Here is a 12,268-nt window from a genome sequence, read left to right on the forward strand (position 1 = left end):
CAATACAAACTGCAAAAGGATCCAACAAGTTTGTAGAGTCACAAGCATGATGCATTCATTGCATGCTAGGAATATGGGAACAAATGCTAAACTTTTAAGTACTTTAATACACTATAAGTGAATTTGTCCAAATTACTTACAGTTGAGGTCGTACGTTTACATACACCATAGCCAAAAACATTTAAACTCAGTTGTCACAATTCCTGACATTTAATCCTAGTAAAAATTCCCTGTTTTAGGTCAGTTAGGATCATCACATTATTTTAAGAATGTGAAATGTTAGAGTAATAGTAGAGAGAATGATTTATTTAATATTTTATTTCTTTCATCACATTCCCAGTGGGTTAGAGGTTTACATACACTCAATTAGTATTTGGTAGCATTGTCTTTAAATTGTTTAACTTTTGTCAAATGTTTCAGGTAGCCTTCCACAAGCTTCCCACAAGCTTTGGCCCATTCCTCCTGTCAGAGTTGGTGTAACTGAGTCAGGTTTGTAGGCCTCCTTGCTTGCACACCCATAAATTTTCTATAGGATTGAGGTCAGGGCTTTGTGATCCAATACCTTGACTTTGTTGTCCATTTTACCACAACTTTGGTAGTATGCCTGGGGTCATTGTCCATTTGGAAGACCCATTTGCAACCAAGCTTTAACTTCCTAACTAATGTCTTGAGATGTTGCTTCAATATATCCACATCATTTTCCTTTCTCATGATGCCATCTATTTTGTGAAGTGCGCCAGTCCTTCCTGCAGCAAATCACCCCCACAACATGATGCTGCCACCCCCGTGCTTCACGGTTGGGATGGTGTTCTTCGGCTTGCAAGCCTCCCCCTTTTCCAACAAACATAACAATGGTCATTATGGCCAAAAAGTTTTATTTTTGTTTCATCAGACCAGAGGACATTTCTCCAAAACGTATGATGCAGTTGCAAACCATAGTCTGGCTTTTTTATGGGGGTTTTGAAGCAGTGGCTTCTTCCTTGCTGCAGGTTTCAATATAGGACTTGTTTTACTGTGGAAATAGATACTTTTGTACCTGTTTCATACAGCATCTTCACAACGTCCTTTGCTTTTGTTCTGGGATTCATTTGCATTTTTCGCACCAAAGTATGTTCATCTCTAGGAGACAGAACACGTCTCCTTCCTGAGCGGTATGACGGCTGCGTGGTCCCATGGTGTTTATACTTGCTTACTATTGTTTGTACAGATGAATGTGGTACCTTCAGGCGTTTGGAAATTGCTCCAAGGATGAACCAGACTTGTGGAGGTCTACAATTTTTTTTCTGAGGTCTTGAATGATTTATTTAGATCTTCCAACGATGTCAAGCAAAAAGGCACTGAGTTTGAAGGTAGGCTTTGAAATACATCCACAGGTACACCTCCAATTGACGCAAATGATGTCAATTAGCCTATCAGAAGCTTCTAAAGCCATGATATAATTTTCTGGAATTTTCCAAGCTGTTTAAAGGCACAGTTAACTTAGTGTATGTAAACTTCTGACCCACAGGAATTGTGATACAGTTAATTATAAGTGAAATAATTTGTCTGTATACAATTGTTGGAAAAATTACTTGTCATGCACAAAGTAGATGTCCTAACCGACTTGCCAAAACTGTAGTTTGTTAACAAGAAATTTGTGGAGTGGTTGAAAAATGAGTTTAAATGACTACAACCTAGGTGTATGTAAACTTCAGACTTCAACTGTATAAAAAATAAAACTTCTTCAAATAGGGGGACTAGATACATATAGTAATATCATTTTTAAACGTTAAAAATAAATGTGTGAATATACCCTGAAATAACGATGTCACGCTCTGACCTTAGTATTCTTTGTTTTCTTTATTATTTTGGTTAGGTCAGGGTGTGACAAGGGTGATATATGTGTTTTTGGCCTGTCTAGGGTTTTTGTATGTTTATGGGGTTGTTTCTAGTCTAGGTGTTTTTATGCCTATGGTTGCCTAGATTGGTTCTCAATCAAAGGCAGCTGTTTATCGTTGTCTCTGATTGGGGACCATATTTACGTAGCCATATTCCTTGGGTATTTTGTGGGTTATTGTCTATGTATAGTTGCATGTCAGCACTAGTTGTTTATAGCTTCATGTTCGATTTATTGTTTTGTATAGTTTGTTTAGTGTTCTTCCTTTTATTGAAGAAGAATGTATTCACATCACGCTGCGCCTTGCTCTCCTCGTTACAACGAACGTGACAAAAGGTGACATTCTGTACTGTCACCTCACATGAAACATTTGGTAAAAATGTAATTGGACAAATCACTCCCAAATAGAGACTGCACTTTAAATTAATTGTTCATCCATAATGACACACTTTAGCCTACAAAGTTATTCATAGTGTCAAAGTTTATAATAGTAGGCCTAATACACTTTCAAGCTAAAAAATTATCAACACAGCAATTATAAAACAGCTCTAAACATAAGTCTATCTTTATTGGCATATCATGAACTTCAACGTCAATATCATACAATGGCTCCCAGTGCCATAGACTGGAAAGGAATAGGTCAGTGGTGCATAAGAACAGTTTTCTCATTGGAACAACATTCCCCAAACACAACTGCTGCACTATATATACAGTACCAGTCAAAAGTTTGGACACACCTACTCATTCCATAGTTTTTCTTTATTTTTACTTTTTTCTACATTGTAGAATGCTAGTGGAGACATCAAAACTATGAAACAACACATATGTAATCATGTAGTAACCAAAAAAGGGTTAAGCAAATGAAAATATATTTTATATTTCAGATTCTTGAAAGTAGCCACTCTTTGCCTTGAAGAAAGTTTTGCGCACTCTTGGCATTCTCTCAATCACGCATTTCACAGGTGTGTTGAAAGTTAATTTGTGGAATTTGTCTTATTTCTTAATGCGTTTGAGCCAATCAGTTGTGTTGTGACAAGGTAGGGTTGGTATACAGAATATAGCCCTATTTGGTAAAAGACCAAGTCCATGTTATGGAACAGCTCAAATAAGCAAAGAGAAACAACAGTCCATCATTACTTTAAGACATGAAGGTCAGTCAATACAGAACATTTCAAGAACTTTGAAAGTTTCTTCAAGTGCAGTCGCAAAAACTATTAAGAGCTATGATGAAACTGGCTCTCGTGTGGACTGCCACAGGAAAGGAAGACCCAGAGTTACCTCTGCTGCAGAGGATAAGTTCATTAGTGTTACCAGCCTCAGAAATTGCAGCCCAAATAAATGCTTCACAGAGTTCAAGTAACAGACACATCTCAACATCAACTTTTCAGAGGAGACTGCATGAATCAGGCCTTCATGGTTGAATTGCTACAAAGAAACCACTACTAAAGGACACCAATAAGAAGATGATACTTGCTTGGGCTAAGAAACACGATCAATGGACATTAGACCGGTGGAAATCTGAATTTTAGATTTTTGTTTCCAACCACTGTGTCTTTATGGCACGCAGAGTAGGTGATTAACTCCGCATGTGTAGTTCCCACTGTGATGCATGGAGGAGGAGGTGTGATGCTGTGGGGGTGCTTTGCTGGTGACACTGCCTGTGATTTATTTAGAATTCAAGGCACACTTAAAACCTCTCAGGGATTGGCGGCCCCCTAGCGGGACAACTTCCGGTGAAACTGGAAGGCGCGCAATTCAATAAATAAACATACAAATTATGGATATTAAACATTTAGGTACGTAGAATAGTTTTATATTGGTTGAAAGCTTACATTCTTGTTAATCTAAATGCACTGTCTGATTTACAGTAGCTATTACATAGAAAACATGCCATGCGATTTTCTGAGGACAATTATTCCACCGGCACAGGTTTCATAAATTCACAAATAGCGATTAAATATTCACTTACTTTTGTTTTGTTAGATCAAATCCTTCTTTATATCCCAAAAAGTATGTTTTTTTATTGCCATCGATTTGGTTAATCCTCTTTTTTAAAATGCAGAAAAAATTCATCCAAAAATCTACCCCTAGACTTTGTTTCAACAAGTCAAAATACGTTTCTATTTACTCCTCAGATACCCTAAAATGTAATCAAACTATAATATTTCTTATGGAAAGAAGTATGTTCAATAGGAAACCAATATTAGCAGGTGCATCTTGTCTTCATGGCGCGCCCAAACACAAATTTCCAAGAATGTGTCCCTGTACTAAAACAAATATTTCTTATTCGTTTCGGAAGTTACAAGCCTGAAACTTTGAACATAGACTGCTGACACCCTGTGGACGCCATAGGAATTGCATCCCGGGAGCTACAATTAAGTATGCCCCTATACTTTCCATTGTAAGAGCATAGTCTCTCCCCCCAAATATTCTGGTTGGTTTTTCTTTGGATTTTCTCCTACCATATATATTGTGTTATAGTCTCCTACATTATTTTAACATTTCTACAAACTTCAAAGTGTTTTCTTTCCAGTTATATGCATATCCTGGCTTCAGGGCCTGAGCAACAGTCAGATTACTTTGGGCACGTCAGTCAGGCGTGAAAAAAGGGGCCTAGTCCTAAGAGGTTTTAACCAGTATGGCTACCTAAGCATTTTGCCATCCCATCTGGTTTATGCTTAGTGGGAATATAATTTGTTTTTTTAACAGGACAATGAACCAACACACCTACTGTACAGGCTGTGTAAGGGCTATTTGACCAAGAATGAGTGATGGAGTGCTGCATCAGATGAACTGGCCTCCACAATCAACCTACCTCAACCCAATCAAGATGGATTGGGATGAGTTGGACCGCAGCGTGAAGGAAAAGCAGCCAACAAGTGCTCAGCATATGTGGGAACTCCTTCAAGACTGTTGGAAAAGCATTCCAGGTGAAGCTGGTTGAGAGAATGCCAACAGTGTGCAAAGCTCTATCTAAATCTAAAATCTAAAATATATTTTGATTTGTTTAACACTTTTTTGGTTATGACATGATTCCATATGTCTTGTTTTATAGTTTTGATGTTTTCAGTGATTTCTACAATGTGGAAAATTGTAAAAAATAAAGAAAAATGAATGAGTAGGTGTGTCCAAATATATATACAGTATATATATATATATATATATATATATAGCGAAAGGGGCGTTTCTTCAAAGTGCATGTGGAGGAGGTAAGAAGGGGATTGCCGCTGAGGACAAATTCAGCTGTCAGAGACGTGGTGTTCTCACTGGAGTGTCAGCCGGCTATCATGGAATTAAACGAGGACAGCGCAGTAGAAATTCACGTTTGCTGATCCTTCCTGAATCTCTTCTATTTTCGTCGCATTCTTCCTTTTGTGAAGGTAAAGTCCTATGCACATCCTCATCCTGTAGCTTAGTTTTGCGAGGAGCATCCTCATCAAACGTCAATTGTCAAGGAAGTACAGTACGGCTAACCCATAAGTTGTGGCTAGCCTACCTCGACATAACGTTAGTAGGCTACGGCTTCTAGCGTTTTTATTGCATTGCATTTCAAGTTCACCAAAATGGGCCTGTATAGTAGAATTAAACCTGAAATTTAAGACGTCAAAATTTCAGAGTGTTTTAGACTCAAAGTGACATGGCAGCTGTGGGCAATACTGACACAATGTAACCAAGCGGTAAATGTGTGGTTTATGCGACTCCGTTGCATTTGACAGCTTCACTCAGGATGTAACCATGTATCCTAGCAAGCAGGCAAAGACTGGCAACGTAGCCTAACATTGTAATTACAATGTATCAATATAGTCATTGTCAAACAAATCTAATGTTTGGGGTTAGTGTTAGTGTAAATGTAGGATTAGTCTAACTTTTATCTGTATTGATTCATTTTGTTTCATCCTGATGATTCAGAAGCCTATCTCAAGCAATTGTTGCCTACATCAATGACAGCGTAGTAAACAAGCCATGCAACAGTAAAATATAATTGTCAGATGGTTGTTTCTGATGGAGTCAGATAGACCTATTGCCACATTGTAGATGGCTATAGTATTTGCTGTTTGGATGAGGTTTAAATTGGGGGTGTTGATGATGAGGTGCGCTGCCTGTTTACAAACAAGTGTTTTTCACTGGGGATTTGGACAGGAATTATTATTACTAATGGATAGGTCTACAGACATTTCCATTTGGACACTTCTGGGAATTAGAGTTGTAGGTTTGTCAATGTGTTCCATAAAGATGAGTATGCTTGTGAATGTAGAGTTTTAAAATAGGCTTATATTTTCTTTGAGTTTTCGTTCACATAGCCTCTGTGGGCTATCACTCACTTCGCAGCTATCTGCATGAGCTGTGTTGGTTGTTGAACACTATCATTTGAAACAATTTATGATCAAGTCAAATTGACCTAAAACAAATGTGATGTACAAGAGGACCTCTGTCCTAAATTACTACTGTAATGGACTATCGTCCCATGCAAAAGCCCAGGGATATGTAAATGTTAAACAGATAATGAATGCAAAGACAATTTAGATTACACCAGCTCTAGTTCGGAGTTTATATGGTGTCTTGTAGTGCATAGTATAACAAATGTCACCTTTTAATGCATTTAATCCAATATGTTTTTGTGTTCAGGTTTGTTAATTTGAATGTAGCATCGAATTCTTAACTGTCACTCAGAGGTTCTCAACAGAAGTGGTACAGTGTCACTGCAATCAGTATGCAGTGACTTTGGCCCTGTGCTCTGACCAGTTTTTCTCAGGGCCGCATTCATTGTTACACACTGTTTCCATAATGATTTCAATCACTTTTTGACTGCACCTCTTTTGATTTGAACGAAACCTTACATACATGTAGAAATTGTAGAAGTGGTCTGAAAGTTACATTTTGGACCAGAATACCCAAACAATCAGGAGATAGAGGTACCTAAAGTTGACCCATTTTACATACCCTACCCCACAATGAGACATCCATGTCTTCATCACGTCAAATATAAAAAAAAAATGGTAAACTCAAATTCATCTCATTTTCACATGTTGTAGCTTAGACCCTATTTTACATCATCTGAGGTGTTTGTGTTGTGCCAGCCATGCATGCTCTTGAATACAGGGTGCGTGTCATTTCAATCATAGAAACAGAATTCTGAGAATGGACCTATCCCTTCAGACCACTGCAATTTAGCTGGTACTCTATTTAAATTTAAATTGAATTGAAATTGCAACTTCCAATTACTACCAGAAAGATGGCTGACTTCCATAGGAATGTCTGTTCTATTATCTATATTTCTATGATTTCAATAGGTTTCCTATGGAAGATTGACAGTTTAATTTAAAACAATAGATATTCCCACTCAAGTCAACATTCTATCATGTGTGGAGCTCCAACCAGCTTTGTGGTAGCACTTGAAAGTTTACATTTTAATTGTATTTACATTTTAGTACAGTTATAAGCCACATGACACCCACCCTGTATTCAATAGTATACTGTGTCTCAACCGATGGTGTGCACATCACAAACACCTCAGACGATGTAAAATCGAGTCTGATCTACATACACTGAGCGTACAAAACATTAAAGACACCTGCTCTTTCCATGACATTGAGTGACCAGATTCATCCAGATGAAAGCTATGATCCCGTATTGATGTCATCTGTTAAATCCACTTCAATCCGTGTAGAAGGGGGGATACAGGTTAAATAAGGATTTTTAAGCTTTGAGACAATTGAGGCATGGATTGTGTATGTGTGCCATTCAGAGGGTGAATGGGAAAGACAAGATTGAATTGGTTTTGAACGGGGTATGTTGGTAGGTGCCAGGCGCCCCAATTTGTGTGTGTCAAGAACTGCAACGCTGCTGGGATTTTCACACTCATCAGTTTCTCGTGTGTCAAGAATGGTCCACCACCCAAAGGACATCCAGCCAACTTGACACAACTGTTGGAAGCATTGGAGTCAACATTGGCCAACATCCCTGTGGAATGCTTTCGACACCTTGTAGTGTCCATGCCCAACGAATTGAGACTGTCCAGAGGGCAAAAGGGGGTGAAACTCAATATTAGGAATATGTTCCTTTTTGTTTTGTCCACTCAGTGTATATGAACATGAACAATATTGTTATTCACGTGTTTTGAGTAATTGACGTAAAATATATTTTTTTAATATAGAAATTATGAAATCGTTTACCAACCCTTTTTGTGAGCTTTCAAATAATATACATCTCAACCATTTATATTTTTCAGTGATGTAGACATTGATGTCTCATGTTAGGGTCAACTTTGAGCACCTCCATCTCCTGAATGCTTTGGCATTCAGGTCCAAAAGATTACTTTCTGACCACGTCTACCATGGGCAATCAATTATGGAAGGTTTTGCTGGAATCAAATGGGGTGCTGTCAGAAAGTGATTGAATTCAAATGGAACGACCCTTATTCAATTCTTGCTCTGTACTGTATTGTGTGTGAGAGATTTGGCTGTGTTGACACTAGAGGTCGACCGATTATGATTTTTCAATGCCTATACCGATTATTGGAGGACCAAAAAACCGACGATTTTTATTTATTTATTTGTAATAATGACAATTACAACAATACTGAATGAACACTTATTTTAACTTAATATAATAGATCAATAAAATCAATTTAGCCTCAAGTAAATAATGAAACATGTTCAATTTGGTTTAAATAATGCAAAAACAAAGTGTTGGAGAAGAAAGTAAAAGTGCAATATGTGCTATGTAAGAAAGCTAACGTTTCAGTTCCTTGCTCAGAACATGAGAACATATGAAAGCCTGTGGTTCCTTTTAACATGAGTCTTCAATATTCCCAGGTAAGAAGTTTTAGGTTGTAGTTATTATAGGAATTATAGGACTATTTCTCTCTATACCATTTGTTTTTCATTAACCTTTGACTATTGGATGTTCTTAGAGGCACTTTAGTATTGCCGGTGTAACAGTATAGCTTCCACCCCTCTCCTCGCTCCTCCCTGGGCTCGAACCAGCAACACAACGACAACAGCCACCATCGAAGCAGCGTTACCCATGCAGAGCAAGGGGAACAACTACTAGAAGGCTCAGAGCGAGTGACGTTTGAAACGCTATTAGCGCGCGCTAACTAGCTAGCCATTTCACTTCGGTTAGACCAGCCTCATCTCGGGAGTTGATAGGCTTGAAGTCATAAACAGCGCAATGCTTGACGCACAACGAAGAGCTGCTGGAAAAACGCACAAAAGTGCTGTTTGCATGAATGTTTACGCGCCTGCTTCTGTCTACCACCGCTCAGTCAGATACTTAGATACTTGTATGCTCAGTCAGATTATATGTAACGCAGGACACGCTAGATAATATCCAGTAATATCATCATCCATGTGTAGTTAACTAGTGATTATGATTGATTATCGATTTTATAAGATAAGTTTAATGCAAGCTAGCAACTTACCTTGGCTTACTGCATTCGCGTAACAGGCAGTCTCCTTGTGGAGTGCAATGAGAGAGAGGCAGGTCGTTATTGCGTTGGACTAGTTAACTGTAAGGTTGCAAGAGTGGATCGCCCGAGCTGACAAGGTGAAAATCTGTCGTTCTGCCCCTGAACAAGGCAGTTAAACCCACCGTTCCTAGGCCGTCATTGAAAATAAGAACGTGTTCTTAGCCGACTTGCCTAGTTAAATAAAGGTATAAAAAAATAAAAATAAAATAATAATAAAATAAAAAATCGGCAAATCGGCGCCCAAAAATACCGATTTCCGATTGTTATGAAAACTTGAAATCGGCCCTAATTAATCGGCCATACCGATTACTCTGTTGACCTCTAGTTGACACCCTTCGTTCGCCTATGTCGACACACAAATACACACAGCATGCACCAAACTGTTTGTTTGATTGTTTAATATGTAAACATGGGCCATATCTTGGCATGCATGCAATGCTTACTTCCCATTCTCCACACTGTACAAATCCAATACATATCCATTCGCACACATGTTTGGCAACACTACCTTATGTTGCCATTATACCTATGTAACTACACAGTAGTTACTATAGTAGCAATGTTGTAATTACACGGTAATAGCGGTATAGGTTATTTAATACATAATATACAATTAAATATGCAGTATTTATCAGTGTAAATGACTGTACATCTGTGTGGTTTATTTGTCATGCTAACTCTTGTCTGTTCCATCTTTTCCAGGCACGGTCCTGGGTGAGGCAACATGTCGGACAAGATGTCCAGTTTCCTCCACATAGGCGACATCTGCTCCCTCTATGCGGAGGGCTCGACCAGTGGATTTATCAGCACTTTAGGGTATGTCTGTCTGCCTACTGTTTTACAGCTGCATATGAATCCCATCCCTCTCAACTTGAATTCTCATTGAAACCCCACTGATATTCATGAAAAACATGATCTTTAATTGAATAGATGCATGCCCATAGACTCATGTCTGTCACAGTACAGTACACAGCCAAGATCAGACACCAGTCTGTGCACATGTACGCATGCAAATACACAGACAGATCCAGGTACCAGTGGAAATATGAACCTTATTGGTGTTTGAAGCCAGGGAGACAGCTGGATCTGCAGCCAAGGTGATAACGTAGAATAATGGAGGGATTTAGTTCATTGCTTAGTCTGAGTCATGGCTTTTACTTCACAAGTTTAATTATGTTTGCTCCCCCAATGTTATTAGCAGAATAAATCCGTGCTAATTCCATTCTTATGGAAGAAACATCGTGGTGGTGAAGTGTATAATAAGAACAGCAAGATTACAGAATTCTTGTCATTGAGGTGATACTGTTCTATGCCCTTAGAACACACTTTGATAAATGGCAAGGCAGAGAGTGTTTGGAACTGGAGTGTGAGAGGCAGAGAGTGTTTGGAACTGGAGTGTGAGAGGCAGAGAGTGTTTGGAACTGGAGTGTGAGAGGCAGAGAGTGTTTGGAACTGGAGTGTGAGAGGCAGAGAGTGGTCACGTACTTTTGGAGTCCAGCTGATGCAGGATAGCAGTGGAAATGGGGAAAAAGAGAAGTGAGGGTGTTATTAGCAAATAAGAGAGTGAGATGAAGGAAAAAGGGAAAACTATAGGAAATATGAGTGTCAGGGAAGAGAGGGATGGGGTTGAACGAGAAACATGTTATACTGAATGGGATAGTGTCAATGGGACACGATGCAGGTGATGTCATATTGTGGGAGGTTTATGGGATGTGTTGGCTCTCCTCTTTCTCCCAAGTTGTACCATTAGTAAAACCTGAAATGATGGGCCTAAGTGGCTTCAATTATTTTGCTTCCTGTGTTTGAATTTAAATATTGAGAGCTTATGCAATGAACTGTAAAATTGATAAAATGTAAACTTCAGTTCTTCCTCCAAGTGCTGATACCCATTTATCAAAGAGAATCAGAGAGCATTTTTGCACCTCAACTTTCATCACGGCCAAAGTGAGGGTTGAGGGAGATCATTGACTGAACCGTGACTGGATTCACAAAAGGCTGATGGACTTGACAACACTTCTGGAAGGTTATAAATTATTTCAGCCTCTAGTTCTCTGGCGTCAGAGCAGCTTGACTGCCTCCTGTTCCTCCTCCATTTTCTGCTCCTGCCATTTTGTTGTTCTTTTCCCTCAGTGAAAATGAACATGGCATCTGTATTGCCCTTTCTACTCTTAGCCTCCTCGTTTAGCAGTCTTAATCATACCTCGTCACTATCTGGCCCTTGAGTCCGTTTCTGCCGTAACATTGACTCTTAACAGCATAATGAACCCTTCTTGCTCCTTGCTCAAACCAGCAAGGTGTTGTAGCAAACACGTCTTAGTTGCCTAGACACTAGTGGTGGGGAGTTGAAACCAAAAGGATAGATTCCTCGATTCCTTGCCCGTCGACTCCCATTTCCGGGTGTCAAGCTAGGAATTGACTCCTAAGATTCAGTAGTTTTGCAATGGAGGAGACGAGTAGTTGCCATAGGCTACTTCCGAGAACACAAACTTGCATCTTTCACAGCACCTTTTAGCCATGGGTACACTGGCAATGGCTGCCTGGTATTGTGATGCAATAATTTCCATGATAATGTAGAATATACATTTAAATGATGTTAACTGATGTGGCTCATGCAATGGAATATAATTTTTGTAATGTCAGTTAAGTTGAATCAGATTTTAAAAACAAAAAAATGGTGCCTAATATAAGGAATTTGAAATGATTTACACTTTTACTTTTGATTCTTAAGTATATTTAAAACCAAATACTTTAAAACTTTTACTCAAGTAGTATTGTACTGGGCAACTTTCACTTTTACTTGAGTTATTTTCTAATAAGGTATATTTACTTTTTTTTCTGGGTACTTTTTCCACCTCTGCTAGTTTGCAAGCTTGTTGATGAACTTGTATGATGACACCAAAGTTTTGGGACTATTCTTAGAA

The 12,268-nt window shown here is 38.7% G+C and overlaps 1 protein-coding gene across 1 annotated transcript in view; it reads left to right on the top strand.

Moving 5' to 3' along the window:
* The first annotated feature begins 5,147 nt into the window (after positions 1 to 5,147).
* The window catches only part of LOC139413352 (inositol 1,4,5-trisphosphate-gated calcium channel ITPR1-like), a 143,317-nt gene continuing 136,196 nt past the window's right edge, over positions 5,148 to 12,268 (top strand). The window contains exons 1-2 of the mRNA XM_071160611.1: positions 5,148 to 5,256; positions 10,050 to 10,163. Coding sequence (XP_071016712.1) covers positions 10,072 to 10,163 — 92 coding nt within the window. The 5' untranslated portion in view covers positions 5,148 to 5,256; positions 10,050 to 10,071. The remainder of the gene's footprint in view (positions 5,257 to 10,049; positions 10,164 to 12,268) is intronic.

Source organism: Oncorhynchus clarkii, chromosome 7 (genome assembly GCF_045791955.1).
Source record: "Oncorhynchus clarkii lewisi isolate Uvic-CL-2024 chromosome 7, UVic_Ocla_1.0, whole genome shotgun sequence".
NCBI lineage: Eukaryota > Metazoa > Chordata > Actinopteri > Salmoniformes > Salmonidae > Oncorhynchus > Oncorhynchus clarkii.